Source organism: Schistocerca serialis, chromosome 4 (assembly GCF_023864345.2).
Source record: "Schistocerca serialis cubense isolate TAMUIC-IGC-003099 chromosome 4, iqSchSeri2.2, whole genome shotgun sequence".
In the NCBI taxonomy this organism is placed as follows: Eukaryota; Metazoa; Arthropoda; class Insecta; order Orthoptera; family Acrididae; genus Schistocerca; species Schistocerca serialis.
In genome coordinates this window covers 50826828-50851719 of record NC_064641.1, presented here as the reverse complement: position 1 = coordinate 50851719, position 24892 = coordinate 50826828, and the positions used below count along the sequence as shown (strand labels likewise).

Genomic DNA, 24892 nt, shown 5'->3' with positions numbered 1-24892 from the left:
AATGTAGTTAGTAAAGGAATCCATATTGAACGTGTAGTGCCGACGGAAGCGTAATGGTATATGAACAGACATTGTTATTCGTGCGTTGGTTTAAATCTCCCCAGAATTTCTTTTTTTCCTCGTTCAATCTGAAATGCCTACATCTCATAGTTATAAAACTCACAATCATTTCTTATGAATAATGCACATCTTCCTGTTTCTAATTACATATTGGATGCGAAATTTCTGTTTCCATTTCAAATACACATTCTTAATTATAGATGTCTTATGAAAGACTGTTCATAAAAGTTGTTTAAATTAAGAGAAAATAACAATTTAATTTTTAAGGCAAAAATGAAAAACCAAATCCTCTTTATTTGGACGTGTCCATTGTTTTATATCACAGAGGTAGAAAAGTATCGTAGAAACATGAAAAACAATCATTTTCACGGCATCGAGCACATCATACAAATGCTGCAGTTTTATATTTGCTACTGTACCATTACAGTATGCACCCAACAGAACTGATCTGGAGCCGAGCTGTGGGATTTGGCCTGAGAAGTAACAAAGCTGTTAAGTTGCCAGATGTACTGGAACTAAAACATGCAGGTTTTTCACACGTCACTGCCGAACGCTGGTGGGATATAGAATGGCTTGTCATAAAAGAAGAAGAGAAAATGCTGTGCCCGGTTGTCTTCATGGATTCTGTTGTTGGTAGACTCATTATCAACAAAGCAGGTGACACTTCCAGAACTAAAATGTATTTCTCAGATTCGGATAAGGAAGGAACTAAGAGATCACCAGATGACTGACTGTAAGCAATACCTTCAGTGGCTTCAATATTTAACTATACAGTGAAATCCTTCAATAATCTCTTACGTTACATACAGCTTATGTAGCAAAATTACCCTGTCTTTACGTCAGGAATTTTCATCGTTCTTGTTTTTAATGGCTAAACGATAACGTGTAGCAGTTTTTGTCAGTTGTCTAAGGAGTGTGTTGTGGGAGATTTGCAGTGTATTATTTCATTCTGGTAAATTAAATAACATTCAAGTTGTATTGCTCCTCTGCCTGTCTCTTTTTTAAGTGTGATCTGCAGCTGGCCACGCCACTGAAGGCTAGCCGTACCAGCTGGCTTGCCAGAGCTGTCCAAGTTCAATGTGCCGGTAAAGCGGTCCCATATTATTGCTAAGTCGATGTGCGCATAACGCACAGCACAAAATGTGCCCTTATTATCATACTTGACAGTACTCGAGACAGCTTAGCTACAGTCCCACATGAAACAGAAACCCAATGAAGTCCAGCAAACGTGGAAGAATACATAGTGCAATGTTTACATCAGGTTTATCCTTATGATGAACGGATTATAGTAGTGGTACAGGGTATCCTCTGCCACGCACCGTATGGTGGCTTGTGTAGTATCTATGTAGATGTAGATGCAGATGTAGATCAGAGCTAGGACTCCAAGCCATGATAACTGATATTAGCAAGGAAGGAGAAAATACTGTACACTTACTGTCAGATCTTTCATCAGTAGGATCTAATTGTGGACAAGTGTATCTGCAGAAGCAGTGTAATACCACACTTGGGCACCACCCACCACTCCAACTCGTTACTCCTGTCAGAATGGTTGGTGAATGACAGTATTACCGTCAACCATTAATGAAAATTGTAATCATGATGTAACCTCTAAAGCTTTCATGCATCATATATAATTTTCAGATATTCTGGTGCCACAGCTCTTATTTACTTGGGGTGACTAGAGTGATGAATTTCTGAATTCTTTTAGAATACTTCAGTTTGAACAATCAATGCTAATGAATACATTCTAGAGGGAAATTTTACAGAAATATAATGCACAAAACACTTCTTCATTCTTTGATTAGGGATAATGTAACTGCCCTCAAAGATGCAACAAAAATGATTAACATGTCAGGAAAGTAATTTTGTTGCAGTTTCAGAGTGCCTATATACTACACTGATGATTATGTTGGTGTCACTACTTTGGTAGAATTCTTACACAATCATTTAATTAAAGATAGTGCTGTATGGTAGCCAGAATGCTCTTGATGCCACAGAAACTAAAATAGTTTGGCATGTCATATGACTGGGATGTGGCAAGATGTCCTAATTTCACACATTTGATCATGGCCAGATTGTGGTGACTAATTCTTGCAATCTTCATCTCCAGGGTCATGCAAGTACTAGAATTACGACATGACGTGCTACAGACACGAAATTTAATCAACAGGAAGAAGATGCAGTGATATGCAAATGATTAGCTTTTCAGGGCATTCACACAAGGTTGGCGCCAGTGGCGACACCTACAACATGCTGACTTGAGGAAAGTTTCCAACCGATTTCTCATACACAAACAGCAGTTGACGGGCGTTGCCAGGTGAAACGTTGTTGTGATGACTCATGTAAGGAGGAGAAATGCATACCATCACGTTTCCGACTTTGATAAAGGTCGGATTGTAGCCTATCATGATTGTGGTTTATCATATCGCAACATTGCTGCTCATGTTGGTCGAGATCCAATGACTGTTAGCAGAATATGGAATCGGTGGGTTCAGGAGGTTAATACGGAACGCCGTGCTGGATCCCAATGGCCTTGTATCACTAGCAGTTGACATGACAGGCATCTTATCCACGTGGCTGTAACGGACCGTGCAGCCACATCTCAATCCCTGAGTCAACAGATGGGGATTTTTGCAAGACAACAACCATCTGCACGAACAGTTCGATGACGTGTGCAGCAGCATGGACTATCAGCTCGGAGACCATGGGTGCGGTTACCCTTGACGCTGCATCACAGACAGGAGCACCTGCGATGGTGTACTCAACGACGAACCTGGGTGCACGAATGGCAAAACGTCATTTTTTCGGATGAATTCAGGTTCTGTTTATAGCATCATGATGGTTTCATCTGTGTTTGGCGACATCGCGGTTAACACACATTGAAAGCGTGTATTCATCATCGCCATACTGGCGTATCACCCGGCGTGATGGTATGGGGTGCCATTGGTTACACGTCTCTGTCACCTCTTGTTCGCATTGACGGCACTTTGAACAGTGGACGTTACATTTCAGATGTGTTACGACCCGTGGCTCTACCCTTCATTCGATCCCTGCGGAACCCTACATTTCAGCAGTATAATGCACAACCGCATGTTGCAGGTCCTGTACGGGCCTTTCTGGATACAGAAAATGTTCGACTGCTGCCCTGGTCAGCAGATTCTCCAAATCTCTCACCAACTGAAAACATCTGGTCAATGGTGGCCGAGCAACTGGCTCGTCACAATACGCCAGTCACTACTCTTCATGAACTGTGGTATCGTGTTGAAGCTGTATGGGCAGCTGTACCTGTACACGCCATCCAAGCTCTGTTTGACTCGATGCCCAGGCATATCAAGGCCGTTATTACAGCCAGAGGTGGTTGTACTGGGTACTGATTTCTCAGGATCTCAGGAGGTAAAATAGTCCCCCATTCGGATCTCCGGGAGGGGACTACTCAAGAGGATGTCGTTATCAGGAGAAAGAAAACTGGCGTTCTACGGATCGGAGCGTGGAATGTCAGGTCCCTTAATCGGGCAGGTAGGTTAGAAAATTTAAAAAGGGAAATGGATAGGTTGAAGTTAGATATAGTGAAGTTAGATATAGTGAAGTTCGGTGGCAGGAGAAACAAGACTTCTGGTCAGGTGACTACAGGGTTATAAACACAAAATCAAATAGGGGTAATGCAGGAGTAGGTTTAATAATGAATAGGAAAATAGGAATGCGGGTAAGCTACTACAAACAGCATAGTGAATGCATTATTGTGGCCAAGATAGATACGAAGCCAACACCTACTACAGTAGTACAAGTTTATATGCCAACTGGCTCTGCAGATGACGAAGAAATTGAAGAAATGTATGATGAAACAAAAGAAATTATTCAGATTGTGAAGGGAGACGAAAATTTAATAGTCATGGGTGACTGGAATTCGAGTGTAGGAAAAGGGAGAGAAGGAAACATAGTAGGTGAATATGGATTGGGGCTAAGAAATGAAAGAGGAAGCCGCCTGGTAGAATTTTGCACAGAGCACAACATAATAATAACTAACACTTGGTTTAAGAATCATGAAAGAAGGTTGTATACATGGAAGAACCCTGGAGATACTAAAAGGTATCAGATAGATTATATAATGGTAAGACAGAGATTTAGGAACCAGGTTTTAAATTGTAAGACATTTCCAGGGGCAGATGTGGACTCTGACCACACTCTATTGGTTATGATCTGTAGATTAAAACTGAAGAAACTGCAAAAAGGTGGGAATTTAAGGAGATGGGACCTGGATAAACTGAAAGAACCAGAGGTTGTACAGAGTTTCAGGGAGAGCATAAGGGAACAATTGACAGCAATGGGGGAAAGAAATACAGTAGAAGAAGAATGGGTAGCTTTGAGGGATGAAGTAGCGAAGGCAGCAGAGGATCAAGTAGGTAAAAAGACGAGGGCTAGTAGAAATCCTTGGGTAACAGAAGAAATATTGAATTTAATTGATGAAAGAAGAAAATATAAAAATGCAGTAAATGAAGCAGGCAAAAAGGAATACAAACGTCTCAAAAATGAGATCGACAGGAAGTGCAAAATGGCTAAGCAGGGATGGCTAGAGGACAAATGTAAGGATGTAGAGGCCTATCTCACTAGGGGTAAGTTAGATACTGCCTACAGGAAAATTAAAGAGACCTTTGGAGATAAGAGAACGACTTGTATGAATATCAAGAGCTCAGATGGAAACCCAGTTCTAAGCAAAGAAGGAAAAGCGGAAAGGTGGAAGGAGTATATAGAGGGTCTATACAAGGGCGACGTACTTGAGGACAATATTATGGAAATGGAAGAGCATGTAGATGAAGATGAAATGGGAGATATGATACTGCGTGAAGAGTTTGACAGAGCACTGAAAGACCTGAGTCGAAACAAGGCCCCAGGAGTAGACAACATTCCATTGGAACTACTGACGGCCTTGAGAGAGCCAGTCCTGACAAAACTCTACCATCTGGTGAGCAAGATGTATGAAAGAGGCGAAATACCCTCAGACTTCAAGAAGAATATAATAATTCCAATCCCAAAGAAAGCAGGTGTTGACAGATGTGAAAATTACCGAACTATCAGTTTAATAAGTCACAGCTGCAAAATACTAACACGAATTCTTTACAGACGAATGGAAAAACTAGTAGAAGCCAACCTCAGGGAAGATCAGTTTGGATTCCGTAGAAACACTGGAACACGTGAGGCAATACTAACCTTATGACTTATCTTAGAGGAAAGATTAAGGAAAGGCAAACCTACATTTCTAGCATTTGTAGACTTAGAGAAAACTTTTGACAATGTTGACTGGAATACTCTCTTTCAAATTCTGAAGGTGGCAGGGGTAAAATACAGAGAGCAAAAGGCTATTTACAATTTGTACAGAAACCAGATGGCAGTTATAAGAGTCGAGGGACATGAAAGGGAAGCAGTGGTTGGGAAGGGAGTAAGACAGGGTTGTAGCCTCTCCCCGATGTTGTTCAATCTGTATATTGAGCAAGCAGTAAAGGAAACAAAAGAAAAATTCAGAGTAGGTATTAAAATTCATGGAGAAGAAATAAAAACTTTGAGGTTCGCCGATGACATAGTAATTCTGTCAGAGACAGCAAAGGACTTGGAAGAGCAGTTGAATGGAATGGACAGTGTCTTGAAAGGAGGATATAAGATGAACATCAACAAAAGCAAAACAAGGATAATAGAATGTAGTCTAATTAAGTCGGGTGATGCTGAGGGAATTAGATTAGGAAATGAGGCACTTAAAGTAGTAAAGGAGTTTTGCTATTTGGGGAGCAAAATAACTGATGATGGTCGAAGTAGAGAGGATATAAAATGTAGTCTGGCAATGGCAAGGAAAGCGTTTCTGAAGAAGAGAAATTTGTTAACATCCAGTATAGATTTAAGTGTCAGGAAGTCATTTCTGAAAGTATTCGTATGGAGTGTAGCCATGTATGGAAGTGAAACATGGACGATAAACAGTTTGGACAAGAAGAGAATAGAAGCTTTCGAAATGTGGTGCTACAGAAGAATGCTGAATATTAGATGGGTAGATCACATAACTAATGAGGAAGTATTGAATAGGATTGGGGAGAAGAGAAGTTTGTGGCACAACTTGACCAGAAGAAGGGACCGGTTGGTAGGACATGTTCTGAGGCATCAAGGGATCACCAATTTAGTATTGGAGGGCAGCGTGGAGGGTAAAAATCGTAGAGGGAGACCAAGAGATGAATACACTAAGCAGATTCAGATGGATGTAGGTTGCAGTAGGTACTGGGAGATGAAAAAGCTTGCACAGGACAGAGTAGCATGGAGAGCTGCATCAAACCAGTCTCAGGACTGAAGACCACAACAACAACAACAACAGGATCTGTGCATCCAAATTGCGTGAAAATGTAATTACATGTCAGTTCTGGTATAACATATTTTTCGAACGAATACCCGTTTATCATCTGCATTTCTTCTTGGTGTAGCAATTTTAATGGCCAGTAGTGAATATGTCAAGGGTGTATTCCGAGTACATCGATTCAGGGAAAACCACCATTGCCATGAGCAACCATGTGTGGTTGACAGGCATCATAACCAAGGACAACAACACTAATAGAAAGACTACAGAGTAACATCATTCACCAATTCATTGCTGGGCAACATCACCATTGCAAACAACTTCCACTACTGCTCACTCACGTAATGGACAGCAGCAATTGGCAAAGGCATATAATTATCTGTATTGGACAACTAAGCCTGGAAAACGTCACATGGACTAACATGCACAGCTAAAAGTTTGTGAACTGATAATTACCATTAGGTGTTAGTATGTGTCATCTGTATGGTACAAGTACTTCATAAGCCAGCAAAGTCCATTCACATTGCTTGTTTACAGGACACCATTCAGCAAGGTGCAAAGATATTCTCATGTGGAGGATTTTTACAAAGGATAAGATGGAGCCCTCAACAAGTCTGCCACAATCTCTCGCAGGTAAATGACACAGACACCTACTGACTGATTGCATGCCTCCATTCATTCACCTATTGCACCCCAGTGGCAGCCTGTGATGTCAGACAATATACATAAACTCCAGCACAATGGTTCAACAAACATTCTGCAGGTATGACTGCTTCTGTGGCCTCCCTGGTCACCTGTCCTCCAGCCAACAGAGCACGTCTTGCTGCAACTGTGTGAGAGGTGTGTGCTTTGGACTCTATTTCCATCATTCTCTGAAGGTAGTGGGTGACAGTTGTTCTTCGTTCAATAGATGCCATGACACTGATTACGGTTAAATGCACTAGAATGAGATAATTTTTTTAAAAAGTGGTAAATGTGCTTCTTAAAAAATACTACATGTTGCGAAAAAAGTGAAACACATGATGAAAATGTAAGCTTTCTGCACACTGATATGCTATCATGACACAGAACATAAAAATTGAGAAGATAGAAAACTTTGATGATACTGATATTGAATTGTTCAGATTCTTGTTTATGTGCCTATCAACCCTCTGTGATGAACATTAGTTTTACTCAATCCATTACTTGCATTCAATTCAGGACTTTCCATTACGTTTGTTGGCAAACATCTTTACAAGTGGGTATTCTGTGTTACTTTTAAGTTACATAAATCACTAATAATCAGGATGGCTCACACTTTTGTGCCTCCTATACTACATATTCAAATCACACATGGAAGCTGGGAATTTAAACAAAAAACTATTGTGTATTTTTCTTTGTTATTCAACTTGGTCCTGAACTAGATCCAGCAGACAACTAAAACTGATCTGTATTCTATCTTTGCAATTAAATAATACTAGCACCCATACATCCATACCATTGTTGCTGAACATAGCACATTGTAGTGCTGCACTTTCAGATTTTTTGCTTTCAAAATGTGTGTGTGTGTGTGTGTGTGTGTGTGTGTGTGTGTGTGTATGGAGTAACTCTCCCCATTCTCAAAGGATATAATATCATACGACATAAGCGGATGAAAATAAGCAAAGGACAAGTGTTGGACGATCACTTACTTCAGATACCATTCGAACAGTAAAAATGGCAACATTAAGTCTTTGAACAAGATCCTGAACATGGGCTTTCCCTGACAGTTTACTATCTATCTCAACACCTAGAAATCTGAACTGTTAAGTTTCACTAATCATATGCCCATTCTGTGAAATTAAAATGTCAAGTTTCCTTGAATTATATGTTACAAACTGTAAAAACTGGTCTACTCTGATTTAGCAATTTTTTTAACCTTGAGTCACTTATTTGCCAACCAAGACTTTTCTCTTCAACAGTGAGGCAATAGCAGCCAAGTGGATAATATGTGGTAGCATCTACATATCTATATCTACACATTTTTGTTGTAAATGAACCTCAATTCTATTTGCTCATTTCCTTTGCTTACTACATGAGTGTACATTCAACAAAATGACATTTACTTCCCTTGCCATAGTAGTGCAGGTAGATGTCTCTTATGTTGAGTACCATTTTGTCTGCTAAGTTTTAGTATCAGAAAGCTGTTTGTCAGAGCTCTTTTGGAGACTGAAATCTAAACATATTGACAAGGGAAAAAAATAAGCAGCCAAAATTGTTACCATGCTTGGATCATTCCAGGTAAATAACTAAGGTTTGATGCTGACGAGAGCACTGTAAAAGATAAGGGCACATAATTTAATAGAAGTACATACAGCTTCCATCAAAATAAGATAACCTCACCAAAAGATAAAGCAGATGGTCTGTAGTACTCTTCATGTCCTGTATCTGAGCGGTAGGGCTGGAGTGAACTCTCATCAACAACCACATCAAGGACAGGATTGGTAGACGAGTGCAGTGTGTCTTCAAGATGGAAAACTACTATGTAACTTCCAGTTCCAGACTGTGGCATCTCTTCCTTGTACCATCGATCAAGATCAAATAATGCAACACGTAACATGCTCTTACAGTCTGTATCCATACTTTGCCAAGCGAAGAGGCATAAGCTTAGTTCACCTTCATTGACACCTGAAACAAGACATTGGCACATACACAAATTATAAAAAAATTTGCAACCTAAATAAACTGAAGAATTAAATAAAGATTTAAGCATTATGCATCTTGTTAATCTGTTCTGTTTGCAACTGCATGTCTTTTGTGTCACTGTTCTTTTTCAGATTCAATGTTGTCTGTAAAGCTGAAACCGGTAACCTGAATAAATCAAATAAATGTGACCAAGACTGTTTATTCCTCAGTTCAATAAGAAAGTAAGGACACCAACCTCCTGTAAACAGCCAAGTAACATCACTTCAATGAGTCTAATCACTTGCTGAAAACTAAATCTAATTATGGAGTGGCCTTGCTGAACAGACCTCCAGTTTTCAACACTGACTGACTGGAGTCAACTTTCTACTCGACACTGATGGACTAAATTTTATCTCCACTCTTTGTAAGTCCATCCTTGTAACTAACCCCACAACTTTTCAACTTTCATGTCCATCGCCTTGCCAATGGCCAAACGTCACCTCTCATCATCCAAGTGACTCCAAACCCACCACCTCATTCTGATCAATAACTAATTCTCCTTCGTAGTGAAGATTTACAAACACATACACGACACAAACATTGGCACTTACGTCACCTTCATATGTGAAACCATTTACCTTACTAGCCACCCAATATCTTAACTCCTTTTGCTTCAGCGACATTGAATAACTGGGATGTCAAATGTAAGTTATTTTGGTTTGGAGTGCATGGACTATTTTCATGCCAATTTTCCACTCCACTGTGTTTACTTCATTCGGAATTAATTTTAAGCCTTTTTCTGTCTTCATCTTAGGGCACCTTCCTCTCCCTCATGAACCAGCTGCAAAGGAGCATACCCATAACACACTTTCATTAAATTAACTGTTACTGATAGATATTGGTGGTGGGGAGCAGACCTCTCAGCTCATACACAACATACCAAGTGCTCATTCTACTGCAAGCTATGCCTGCACCAAACAAGCATTCAACCCATGTGGCCTGCCTCACCGGGCCACCTCCAACCCATTGGCGCTTACACCAACTGGCAAGCCACTGTTGCCTGTACCTGCAGAACAGGCAACACAGCAAATCTGTGGTGCTGTAGAAACAGCTGTGACAGTCTGACACAGTCACTACCATTCAACTCACTGAAATGTCATTCACAAGGTTATTTTAGTCAAAGTATACCCAATATCACCATTGATTGGAATAAGTTCAACATGTCTTTCACCACAGCTTCACCTAACAAATTACCAAGTGATAAAAACACTACCTACAAACCTTAACATCTCTCCAAAAAAAGAAGTATTTCATCACATAAATAATTCATGAAATATCCCGGTTTCTTCTTACACCATACTTACTCCCAACTCCCTGGCTCACAGATCATGTTCCTATGGATAACCCACAAGCAAGACCTGTAAAACTCATGCAGAGCAGGGAGACCTTTGCAGACATTTATGTCTTATAGCAACCCCACTGTAACTCTTGCACAATCTTTTATGTAAGCATGACCACAAACCAATTGTCTAATTGAATGGACGGTTACTGCCAAACTGACTAAGAGCAAGTTAACCACTTTCAACATTTCCAGTTTTGTTTACATTTCTATCAACTACTGAACACCATTACTGTGCCGTGAGTGGTTACCTTACTCCTTCCATTACTTTAATGTATCAGGAAAATCTTTTATTCAGACAGCAGCAACATCCTCATTCTTCACTGGACATTTTGGCTCTTTTGCATAGGAGTTGAATATAATGTATGTGTTTCTAAACTCCAAGAAAACAATGCAATCATGGGGAAGCAAGTATGGAGGATAGCTGCCAACAGGTACGAGTTAACTCAGAGAGAGAGAGTGGAATTACCCCCACCCCTTCCTCGTTCTGTGGTGTTAAGTTGAGCACATAACCATACTCTTGTACAAAAGCCTACTGAAAATGTTGAAACTTTTCTTAATGGTTCAGAAACTTTTACATGTAATTAATCCTATGTTTGAATCTTCTCATTTTCAATAGCTTCTACAAAAATCTAAGTTTTGAACAAGTTTCATGTCTGCTGAAATCTTAAAGACACAAAGCTAAAACTTTTAATGGCATATGTAGTATACTACAAAACCATTGTATAGAAGTACCTGTAGAGTCACGCTGAGTATTCATCAAGTTACTGATAGTTTTTTGGGATTTCACATCTGCTGAAAACTTTAACAGTGGAGGTGTTTCAGCAGAAAAACATCCTACAAGTATAGTTATAAATTTCGCATTTAAAAGGCTATCTCTTAGGAGAATCATTCAAACCATCATTCAACCATCACACAGACTTCCGCACGGAGGACATAGTAATAGGTATCCCTGGTGTAGATAAACAGCTGAAACACTTGAAAACAAATAAGTCCCGATTAGGTTTCACAAAGAGTACCCTCTGGCACTGGCCCCTTACTTATCTTGCATTTACCGTGAATCTATCACCCAGTACAAAGCCCAAGTGACTGAAAAAAAGCACAGGTGACTTCTATATATAAGAAGGGTAAAAGCCCAAGACACAGTTGCTAAGATGATAACAAGCAATACATTGTGAGACTCCAGCAGACAGACACTCAATCTCTCCCTGACCGACTTCCTAATTCTTTTGTACAATAGCAATCTGCAGCCATTTGCTGATGATGCTGTGATGCACGGGAAGGTCATGGCATTGTGTGACTATTGGATGATACAAGATGACATACACAGAATTTCTAGTTGGTGTGATGAATGACAGTTGGCAATAAATGTAGGAAAATGAAGATGAGTATGAGAGAGAATCCTGCAGTGTTCTAATACAGCATTTGTAGGGTGCAGCTTGCCACAGTCACAAAGAATAAACATCTAGGAATAATGTTGCAGACTGATATGCAACAGCATAAGCAGGTAAAGACTGTAGCAGGGAGAATTTTAACGAAGTGATCCATCTGTGAAACAGACCACACATAGGAAACTTGTTGTTGTTGTTGTTGTGGTCTTCAGTCCTGAGACTGGTTTGATGCAGCTCTCCATGCTACTCTATCCTGTGCAAGCATCTTCATCTCCCAGTACCTACTGCAACCTACATCCTTCTGAATCTGCTTAGTGTATTCATCTCTTGGTCTCCCTCTACGATTTTTACCCTTCACGCTGCCCTCCAATGCTAAATTTGTGATCCCTTGATGCCTCAAAACATGTCCTACCAACCGATCCCTTCTTCTAGTCAAGTTGTGCCACAAACTTCTCTTCTCCCCAATCCTATTCAATACCTCCTCATTAGTTACGTGGTCTACCCACCTTATCTTCAGCATTCTTCTGTAGCACCACATTTCGAAAACTTCTACTCTCTTCTTGTCCAAACTGGTTATCGTCCATGTTTCACTTCCATACATGGCTACACTCCATACAAATACTTTCAGAAACGACTTCCTGACACTTAAATCTATACTCGATGTTAACAAATTTCTCTTCTTCAGAAACTTCTTCAGGAAACTTATGTGACCCATTATTCAGTACTGCCTCAACTGTTTGGGGTACACACCAGGTTGGATTAAAGGAAGACAACGAAGCAATTCAGAGGTGGGCTGCTAGATTTGTTACCGGTATGTTGGAACAACATGCAAGTATTACAGAGATGCTTCAGGGACTCAAATGGGAATCCCTGGAGGGAACAAGACACTTTCCGAGGAACACTATTGAGTAAATTTAGAGAATCGGCATTTGAAGCTGACTGCAGAATGATTGAACTTCTGGCAACATACATTTTGCCTACGGACCATTAAGATAAGACAAATTAGGGCTTGTATCAAGGTATATAGATAGTTGTTTTCCCTCACTATATTTGTGAGTGGAAAAGGACAGGAAACGACTAACAGTGCTGCAGGATACCCTCCCTCATGCATCATATGGTAACTTGCAATGTATGTATGGTAGAATATAAATAATATAGGAGCAAAGCAGACCTCTCACTGGTGAAAGGTCCCCTTTACTTCTAAATTATTTACAATCGTCATATACACATTTTTATAATGTTACATTTAACACTTTCAAAGTTATTACAAAAATGCTGGATTTTGGTAGAGAATGTCTAAGATATTATCTACTCTTTATCATGAAGTTATTATCTAGATACTACAGCACCATTTCTGGCTATATACCAACAGAGATGAACCCAATGTCAAGTAAACTATGTTATTATTATACGGTACAGTGACAACAGAAAGTGCTGTTCAGAGGACAGCGACTAAGTTCTACTTAAAAAATTGTACAAGCTTTATTTACTGGAATAGAACATCAAAACTTAAATGGCACATTCTTTAAATGTTTATCTACTGTACAAAAGAATAAGGAAGTCAGTCAGGGAGGGAGGGAGAGAATGTCTGTCTGCTGGAGTCTCGCAATGTATTGCTTGTGATCATCTTAGCAATTGTGATTTGGGCTTTGAATGACTATATGTGATGGAGCTTAGCATTATTGTGAGAGAGCCTGATTGCATTTGATTCACTTTGTACAGAACTGGACTTTCATGTGACCGATACACAAATATTTGCTTCACCTGCAATGGCTTAGTTAATCTGAGAGTGTTATTTGTATTAAGATCCACATGGTGAGTTGACCATTCATCTTTCCACTTTTACGGCAAGCTAAACTATCTTTGACTGACCTAGTTGATTTTTTATAGACACAGAATTTGTAAAAATGTGAACAGCATTTTGATTCTAAACTGTGCTAGGTGGATAGGAAAGAATGCAATCTGTGCATGTTATAAAAATGAATTTTGAATATAATGATTTTTCCACAAGATATGGTTCATGCGGTATCAGCAGCAATTTCCGTCTTGCCTTACAGTATCAAATAAGTGTTTCTTTTCAACTACAGAGAGCTGGAGATATGGACATGTGGAATGAGGGCTATGGGTGACACTTATGATTATTTTTAGGTTATTTACTTCAGTAGTTTAGAGATCCTTGATGTGTGGTGGGCAATAATTATTAGGATAAAACTGAGACAGATGAAAAATGGAAATTAACTAAATCATATAATCAAACCAATAGTCCTGTTGCAAAGTGTACAACTACCATATACAAGTGCTAAAACAAACAACTCATTATTAGGAATTAATGAAGTTTACAGACTGACTTACTGTCATCAAAATCATCAGGCCCGAGGGATCGATGCTGTCTTGAGACAGCCGTTCCGACGGCTTGGCAGGTGAGGCTGTTCCCTCCAAGTGTTTCCTTGTTCTCATATGCCTTCATTTCAAAGAAGTAATGCTGGCTACATCCTTTAAAGCCCTAAGAAACAATAAAACATCAAGCCTTGAGAAACTTCTCACTCTTTTACCCTCTCCCGCATTGTTATTAGGGGGCTGCACTCAACTCACTAGATGTCAATGCAGTCTAACATAAGATAGTACGATGTGTGTGAGACAGGGTATGTGACATCAACCCTCTTCATTCGCTTTTTCATTCCACTGAAAGATGTTGCAAAAAATATATACACATATACTTAAATTATGATAAAAGTCTAAAATTTTTATGACTGATCTCTGTGCAATATTTATGTAAGCCTGGTGGCTATTGGAGGTAGAATGGTGATTTGGAGAGGGGGGTATTAACAAGCTACAATCTTCAACAAAATTCTTCTCATCATGCCGTTCACATGACACACAATGTCTACTTGTAGTGTATTCCAACGAAGGAGTTACATAAATCCAGAATGAGATTTTCACTCTGCAGCGGAGTGTGCGCTGATATGAAACTTCCTGGCAGATTAAAACAGTGTGCCCGACCGAGACTCGAACTCGGGACCTTTGCTTTTCGCGGGCAAGTGCTCTACCATCTGAGCTACCGAAGCACGACTCACGCCCGGTACTCACAGCTTTACTTCTGCCAGTATCTCGTCTCCTACCTTCCAAACTTTACAGAAGTTCTTCTGCGAACCTTGCAGAACTAGCACTCCTCAAAGAAAGGATACTGCTGGAAGGTAGAAGACGAGATACTGGCAGAAGTACAGCTGTGAGTACCGGGCGTGAGTCGTGTTTCGGTAGCTCAGATGATAGAGCACTTGCCCGCGAAAGGCAAAGGTCCCGAGTTCGAGTCTCGGTCGGGCACACAGTTTTAATCTGCCAGGAAGTTTCAGTTACATAAATGTTAAAATGCTCTTAATTTCATCAAAAAATAACCAATATAGAATTGTGTAATATTTCTTTCAGGCCCTCATTCTCTAGGAAGTTTTGTATCTTTTGCAATTCAAGTTTAAGCACAGAGGAGAAGATACACTGTAAAATATGTACATCAAAAGAAAAAAAATATGGTATGCAACATTTCCACAATGAAAACCAGTAGTTGATGAATGGAGGCAAGAGTTCCTCATTATCTGAATGAAAATTCCATAAAGAAACTATATGAAGTGCACAGGGGAAGAGAGAAAAGGACTGAAGAGGGACATAGGAATGAACTAACCAATTTATCATAGAATTTTTAAAAAAAGCAACAAACCTCATAGATATATCCACAGCCATCAATCCATTCTTTCCACTGGTAGCAAAGAGCATACATGAATGCTACTGGGTGGCAAGAGTCACTACTGTTATCACTTATCTCACCACTGGGACTGTGCACAGTCCACACATAGCAGAAGTTGCGTGGATCATCTGATGGCTCCTGGAATGCGATGTGAGCTACTGGAATTGTCTGCTCCATCACTGGACTCACATACCTAAGACATAAAAATACTTACTGAGAACATGAAGTGAAATAAGTTTAATACTTTTATTTACTTACGAGCGGACAAAACACTATGATGTAAAATCGTACTTGTTATAAAATGCACAACGGCTCTGAACACCACAATAACAAGTTACCAACTACATTCTAATTCCTGGCAATTTCTCAGTAAATTTGATATTCAATCAGTGTTTGGAAAAGAGTCCAAGTCATCAGTAATTCTTTTGCCCAGATACTGTTAAGGTGTGTATCACCGATTCACCTTGGCTAGGGCTGCAGGTTTGTGACTAAAATACTGGAGAAAAATTAACGGTGATTCACCTGCATGCCTTAAAGAAAGAGGGCTTAGTATTACAAGGATAACAGTTTGGTCATAAGTAAGAAATATGTGCACAAAGATATTATACTTTTTGTAAACAATTGAGAATCCAGGACAGACTGTAACAAAATTATAGAATGGATAGTTGCTGCTCACCATGCAGCGGAGAGCTGAGTTGCAGATAGGCACAATAAAAAGACTGTCACAAAATGAGCTTTCGGCCAACTAGGCCTTCGACAAAAAACCACACGCACGCACACACACACACACACACACACACACACACACACACACACACACACACACACAGAGAGAGAGAGAGAGAGAGAGAGAGAGAGAGAGAGGCATGAGCACAGTCTCTGGCATCTGAAGCCAAGTTTGGTTTCAGTTGCCGGAGGAGGAGGAGGAGATTAGTGTTTAACGTCCCATTGATAACGAGGTCAATAGAAAGGGAGTGCAAGCTCGGATTACGGATGGATGGGGAAGGAAACTGGCCGTGTCCTTTCAGAGAAACCGTCCCGGTATTTACCTGAAGTGATTTAGGGAAATCATGGAAAACCTGAATCAGGATGGCCAGATGTAAGTTTGATCCGTCGTCTTCCCAACAGCAAATCCAGTGTGATAAGCACTGCTCCACATCACTCAGTGAGAAATTAATGGTAGAATTATGAAACAACACTAGTCATTGAAAAGAAAATGCCTGACAGATTTGTCAGAGGAATCCTAAAGTATAATGAAAGTACACAGTCACTTACATCATAGTCGCTTACAGACGCCTCATGTGTATTGTTTATCAGACTCGGATCTTCGCAAAGCTGAACTGAAGAGAGAAGATTCGCAGGGAGAGTGTGCTATTCATCATGGGTTTGTTTAGACCATGCTGTAGCATAACTAAACCACTCAAAAAACTAGTTTGAGATATTACAAGGAAAGTACTAAGCATCAGACAAGTTATTAAGAAAATTTAATTTCACTGGAATGAATAAATTACCATTTGATAGTCCTGTGAATACTCTGTAAAATATATATATAAAAATCAAATGAGTCTGCAAAAGACAAAAATTGTCATAGCAATTAATGTCAACCCCAACAGTAAAATTAAGAAGGAAGGAAGAATACATTATGCTGTACCATCAAACAAGTTAGACACTGAGTACAAGTTGAATTGAACAAAGACAAGAAATTGAACATCTAGCAAAATCACAGAAAATCGAAATATGCACCCCACTCTGCCTGCATGCAAGTCAAGTGTTCGAATCATCTGATCACCTAACTTGCTATTAAAAAAAAAAAAAAAAAAAAAAAAAAAAAAAAAAAGAGGGGCTTATACTGTGGGGCACCTCAGTCTTTCTTCTCACATACAATTGCTAAATAGAAATTAGGTTACACCATATACCAAATGTTATACACTGTATAGTGGTGAGTACAGCACAAATGTAGCTGTAGCACCCTTTATGAAACCGTCTAAACATAAGGTATTTCAAGTCAGCAGTAGCCGTAAAGTTTACCACGACACTGGATAAGTCTGGTATTGAGCAAACAAAACTACCCCCTCTCCAGTCCCTGTTACATACCCAATACAGCATCCCTCAACACAATTTTGAGTGCCTGTGGTTACTGATCCTGGTCACAAATGTTGATATAGCATGAGGAGACGATTAGAGTGGTGTGAGGAAGATGTATGAATGATTTAATTACTACTTTTTACGAGGGTTGTTTTTTAAGTAAGGGCCGTTTTTATTTTAAAAAAAAGATACAAATACTTTTGTAAAAAAACTTTTATTTCTGATTCTACACACTTTGACCTATTTTTCTACATAGTTGCCTTGTTTATTTAAGCACTTGTCATACCGTACAACTAAGTTTTTAATTCCCTCTTTAAAGAATTCGGCCGCCTGCTCCGACAGCCAAGAGTTCACGGCCGCTTTCACTTCATCGTCGTCATTGAAGTGCTGCCCGCCACGATGGTGTTTCAGGTACCGGAAAAGGTGAAAATCGCTAGGAGCAAGATCGGGGCTGTATGGTGCATGGTCCAAAACTTCCCAGCCAAAAGAATCAATCAAATCCCGAGTCTTTTGAGAGGTGTGAGGCCTAGCGTTATCATACAGGAGCAAAACTCCTTTTGTCAGCATGCCGCGCCTTTTGTTTTGAATTGCTCTGCGGAGCTTCCTTAGAGTTGCACAGTAGGCATCTGAGTTGATTGTCGTTCCTTGTGGCATAAAGTCCACTAGCAAAACACCGCGCCGGTCCCAGAACACAGTTGCCATAATCTTGCGCTTTGACAGCGTCTGTTTGGCTTTGACCTTGACGGGGGAGGTTGTGTGTCGCCATTCCATCGATTGTCGCTTGCTTTTGGGAGTGATATGGGATACCCATGTTTCATCTCCAGTGACAATTTGACTCAACATGTCATCCCCTTCTTCCTCATAATGAATCAAAAAGTCCAATGAAGTGGCTCTTCCCTTTGTGGCCCTCTGTGAGGAGTCTGGGTACCCACTGAAAACACAGTTTCTTAAAGTTTAGGTTTTCAGACACAATTTTGTACAAAACCAATCTTGAAACTTGTGGAAATTCCAAAGAAAGAGTGGAAATTGTGAATCTTCTGTCCTCAAGAATCTTTGTTTCGACTGCAGCCACCAAATCATCAGTGATCACAGAGGGCCGGCCTGAACGTTCTTTGTCATGGACATTTTGAAGGCCATTTTTAAACTCTCTAACCCATTGACACACTTTACCTTCACTCACTGCATTCAAGCCATAAACTTCTGTTAACTGACGATGAATTTCTGCAGCTGATAGGCTTCTCGCGGTCAAAAAACGTATCACTGACCGTATCCCAAACGCGGTGGGTGATTCAATAATCGTAAACATTATAAAGTAGCACAGCGATGCGTACACGTCAGCTACAGAGCTGCAACTTGCATCAGTGTGAACGGGAAGGATGCCGGCAAGTGGCGCGGTGGCTCGTTGCGGCGTCCGCGCGAACTACGGGACTATACGCGCGAACGGCCCTTACTTAAAAAACAACCCTTGTACATTACCAAATGCTACAAAATGATGGAACATTGTATAAGAATGTATAAGCTGAAACATCTGCCTTACTAAAACCACTAGTAGATATTAGTTGTACTAGTTGTGAATGAAGAGTTGAGTATTACCTAAACTATAAAATGAACTCATGAATAAGCACAGCATTAACTAAATTGCAGAGAGCTTTATTGCCACAAATGTTTACTTTTTGAATACTGAGAGGTGACATGTTTCCTATGCAAAATTATTGATTTCTTTGAAATAAATCTCTAAAAATACTCTGAAAAATATCAGTTGACACATCAAAAGTAAAGTAACCAACAGGAATAACAAAGCACTCTATATAACAGATGTAGACATGGTTATTTACAAGTTACTTTTATATTCTTTACACTTATATTCTTTTATATTCATGACATAATATTTTATCATTAAGCTGATACCTACAAATTTTCATAATAAATGTAAAAAAATTGTAAATTATGCAAGAACTAGGCACTGTTAATTTTGTGTACCTACTTTGTGAGAATAAGTTTTTATTAACAAAGAAAAACAAATGTATTCTTAAAACATCGCATATATGAAAAGTGAAGTATCTCACCTAATTTTCTGCTCCCGCAAATCCCATATCTCAAAACATCCAAAGTTATATCCTACAAGAAGGCTTGTTATACATGGCACATACTGCACACAAGTCACATCCACCTTGTATGAAGGAAGGTAACATCGTACTTTACCGTCTGAACCCTTCAGAGCGAACTTCCTGGGTACCTTAAACGACTCTTCTGGAAAAGGAAAAGAGAAAACATCTTCACAAATCCGTCTAAAAGAAGGTAAGAATAATAAGTTTACAGATTACTAAATTCTATAGAGGGTGTTTCAGGACCTTGCTGAAACTCTGAGGAATAATAGCTTACAAAAAAGAATCTTTTTTTATTAATAAACCACAGCCTAAAACACATCCTTAAGGTTATAATAATGAATAACTGCAATTGCGCAAAACTTATCATTCATTACTGTTAGGCATGTTCCGGCAGTAACTTATATGAACAACTGACAACCCACCTTCCATCTCAATATATGCAGCACACCTTCATATTAATGTCCACCTAACTCTAGAGAGCATGTCACGATTTTGACGGGATGCACCAGTGATTCGGGCTCTCAGATTAGCTCTAGTGGCAACTGAAGTAACATAAATCACACTCTTGACATGTCACCCCTTCATTACTTCCTTTGGGGACAAGTCAGGTGAACGCACTGGCCACGCAACACATCCTCTTAATCCTAACCCACATTCCCCAAAATTGACAGTTAGCTGTGCTTGTACATCTGCACTTAAGTTGGGTGGGGCTCCATCATGCTGGAACCAGAGGCCTCCTTGCACAGCATGCAGTACATTGTCCAGCAGTTCCAGAAGTATGGTCTGCAGAAACTATAAGGTGTTCCAGTTAACCTACATCACATCATTACAGGTCTCTGAACATGATTATTCGTAATTTCCACCAACACATTTACGGAGAGCTTTCGTTGGCATGATCTAACAGCAACTGCCTGCAAGTTCTCATAATCCCTGATGTGAATGTTCATGCTGTTAAAATACCCATCAAATATAAAGACCTGATTTGTAAATAAACTGGGTGTGTAAGGCAAGATCATTCACTCTTTGGTGTGTGGACCACTGCACAAACCACATACAATGTAGGTAATCAGCTGGTACTAAAACTTGCACCATTTGACAATAGTATGTGTGTAGGTTGTACCCCTGCAACGCCCTCCAAATGAATCACCCTATATAAACAAGGATTTAACTATAGGTCACATACTCACTAAAAAATGATAATCCGAGGAAAGAACTGATCATAATCACTATTAAGCAAACAGTTACACCCAAGTGCCTATGGTTAACAAACATTTCTTCCTAAAGTTCTCACCTTATGGAATCTCATTCTGCATTAAAATTTCTCAAATTACTGTTAGAAAATATCATTTAACAGCCAAATTTCAAGGGCACATTGTTATTAAAATTTCACATATAGGTCTATTGCATGGCTAGATGTTTTACTTAATTAACAATGAAGTTGCCATCACATTCTTTTCCATCACATTCTTTTCCAGAGCACGAAAGATCATAGTGATAGTAACGTAACGGCTTCTGTGTTAAGGCACGTCTAAGAAAAATTATCACAAAAATACAATTTCAATCATGTACCAACAAAGTAATGGCTAGTAGGTAAGTGGCAGCAGCCACCTTATATGCACAAGCGAATAGTAGATTCCGTAAGTAAGAAGGGATTCCTTTATACAATAGAACAGAGGAAATAATCTGAGGAATTTAGACATTTAGGAATGGACCATTCCATGCCAAGTGGTCTAATTTCGAACAAGTTGCCACATGACCATCACAGACTTTCATGAAATGTTGTGTGAACATTCGCACACATTCCCAATTAATATTGTAAAGTTCTACTTTTATCAGTTTAATACTTGGAGACAGAGTTATTTGATTGACCTTACAATGCACCTATCAACAGTGCGTCTGAGTTTTTGGTAACTTTGAGGTATAGTATCACCAGTAAGATTTTCTCAAAACAAACAAAACTAGGTCATCATCTACAACTTTTTGTGCTCTCTTAAAGAAAATAATTTTAAAAGGTATTTCCATTAGTAATTTGCATAAGGATAATCTGAAAAGTCAGCCAAATAAAAAAACACTGGAAAAAATGTTTAAATGTAGTAAATGTAGACCTACTGCATTTATCAAACACTCCCAATAGTCATGAACCTTTCCTCTGCAAGCCTTAGCCTACAGAAGTATCAGTTCTTTCCAAAGGACTCAGCTTTTGCTCCACGCCCAAATTGAATCAAGCTACACTTGGTCAAGACCTTCTCTCCTTCTCCCGGTCCCTACAATGGAAAAACTTTTCTCCACCAACCCTACCAATCAGACTCAACCATAGACCACTGTTGAATCTTGCATGACTCAGTTCACTTCTCCATCCAACCATGATCCACCCCCACTGTCCCCAAATCACCCCGTTAACTTCCCAGAATTTTCTTAACCTTGAACCTGGCCTCACCATCATTCCCCAAATCCCTCAACCATGCAAACTAACCTTACACCCACAGAAAGAACTGCTGCTCACCACCTACAAACTGATCCTGACATTATAAGCCTACCTGCAGACAAAGGGTTCAACATTGTTGTTTTGAACCCAAGGATTACCTGGCAGAAGGACTCAGCCAGCTGTCAGGCACATCCAACTACAAACCTTTCCACAGTGACCCTATTCCAGAAATCCAGCAGGGTCTGTAGTCTCTCCTCGAATCCTTAGGCCCATTCCAGAACTTCCCCCCAAAGTCCACTTCTCTCTTTAAACCTACCACCCCCCCCCCCCCCCCCCCACTCCTACCTTCTACATGCTTTTCCTCAAGTTCATAAACCTAACTATCCAGAATGCCCCATTGCGGCCATTTACCGTGCCCCCACTGAGAGAATCTCTGCTCTTGAAGACCAACACCTTCATCCTATTACTCAGAACCTACTCTCGTATGTAAAAGATACCGACCATTTCCTCCTCTGACTCTCTACAGTTCCTGTTCCTTTCCCCCACAGCGTCTTGTTCATCACTACTGATACCACCTCCCTTTACACTAACATCCCTAATTCCCATGGCCTTACCGTTATTGAACACTACCTTTCCCCGATGCCTGACAGATTCAAAACCAACAACCTCCTCCATAGATGCCAGGACAAACTACATCCTCACCCAGAATTACTTCTCCTTTCAAGGCACTACCTACAAACAAAGCCGGGGTACGTCTATGGGCATCTGCATGGCACCATCCTGTTCCAACCTATTCATGAGCCATTTATAGGAATTTTTCCTAAAAACCCAGAATCCTAAACTACTCACCTGGTTCAAATTTGCTGATAACATCTTTGTGATCTGGATCAAGGGTGAGGACACCCTATCCACATTCCTCCAGAGTCTCAACAACTTCTCCCCCATTCGCTTCAAATGATCCTTCTCAACCCAACAAACCATCTTCCTCTTCACTGAAAGACAAGTACATTAGTACCTCTGTCCATATCAAGCCTACTAACCACCAGCAAGACCTCCACTTCGACAGTGCCACCCATTTCATACCAAGAAGTCTCTTCCATACAGCCTAGCCACCAGTGGCTGTCGCATCTGCAGTGATGAGTGGTCCCTCTCAAAATATACTGAGGGTCTCACTGAGGTCTTTAAAGACCGCAATTATCTTCACAACCTTGTACAAGAACAAATATCCCAAGCCTCATCCCTCCAATCACCCACTACTCCCAAAGTCTCATCATCCAGCCACAGATGAGCATTTCCCTCATAACTTAGTTCCACCCAGGACTGGAGCAACTGAATTACATTCTCCGCCAGGATTTTGACTACCTCTCGTCGAGCCTTGAAACGAGAAATGTCCTGCCCACCTCTCCTACAGTGGTATTCTGCCATCCACTGAACCTACACAACCCCTGCTCCCAACCATATTCCTGTAATAGACCTAGATGCAAGACTTGTTCCATATATCCTCCCACCACCACCACCACCTACTCCAGCTGTTCACAAACATCACCTATCCCATCAAAGGCAGAGATACCAGTGAAACCAATCATGTGATCTACAAGCTAAGCTGCAACCTTTGTGCTGCATTCTATGTGGGCATGCAACCAACAAGCTGTCTGTCCGCATGAATGGCCGCCAACAAACTATGGCCGAGAAACAAATGAACCACCCTGTTGGTGGGCATGCTGCTCAACACGACATTTTTCATTTCAATGACTGTTTCACAGCCTGTGCCATATGTATCCTTCCCACCAACTTCAGCTTTACTGAACTGAGCAAGAGGGAACCCCCCCCCCCCCCCAATGATATATCCTATGCTCCCGTAACCCTCCTGGCCTCAACCTTTATTAGTCATTATCCTCAACCATCTAGCCCCTTCCCCATTATCATTCCAGCACTACACAGCCCTCTATTCCACCAACGCACCCAACCTTTTTACTTCTCTCCTTTTCCACTATCCCCCCCTCCCCCACCCACCATCTAACCTCCCAACTGCACCTAGCTGCCCAACCCTCTCTCCACTTCATCCCTGCATGCTCCCCAGCAGCACTTCACTGTCCCCACCCCAACCCTGCTATCCTTCCCCCTCCCCACCCCAGCTTCCTCCTTCTCCCACCTAGTTGCCTCTCCCATCATGCACTGCTCCTGCTGCTTATAGTCTGGCTTCAACTGCCAGAGACTGTGTGTGTGTGTGTGTGTGTGTGTGTGTGTGTGTGTGTGTGTGAGGGAGCGCGCACATCTTTGACAAAGGCTTTGTTGGCTTTTTGTTGTGCCTACCTGTGATCAGCATCTCTGCTATATGGTGAGTAGCAACTATCCTTTTCATAACATTGTTACTATTTTTTTAGTTACTTAATCATCTTTAGTATAATTAACACTATATGTGACAGTAAGGAAGGAGATATACTTGTCACTGAAATAGGTGAGTGGCTCTTAAACGAAAGTCTGAATAACACACCCCTCTTTTCCAACCTTTGCCTACAAACCAGTCTTCCCTCATTGAGAGAGGATTATACACATTCAAAAAGTTAGCATTAATTTAGATTTTTAAGTGTTTCTATTAACAGTACTTCAACATTCACATTCTGTGGTAAATATTGGGCAGCCATTTAGTCATCTTGTAATTTAAGTTGCAGCAACTGAATTTTCCTTACACTGAGCTATCAATAAGAACCATTTAT

The 24892-nt window shown here is 40.3% G+C and overlaps 1 protein-coding gene across 1 annotated transcript in view; it reads right to left on the bottom strand.

Annotated features, from left to right (window-relative positions):
- Positions 1–24892, bottom strand: part of LOC126474919 (protein ELYS) — a 350083-nt gene that overhangs the window by 299822 nt on the left and 25369 nt on the right. Inside the window, exons 5-8 of the mRNA XM_050102423.1 lie at positions 19709–19892; positions 15531–15750; positions 14174–14324; positions 8750–9034 (exon numbers count right to left, since the gene is read on the bottom strand). Of these exons, the coding sequence (XP_049958380.1) occupies positions 8750–9034; positions 14174–14324; positions 15531–15750; positions 19709–19892 (840 nt within the window). The remainder of the gene's footprint in view (positions 1–8749; positions 9035–14173; positions 14325–15530; positions 15751–19708; positions 19893–24892) is intronic.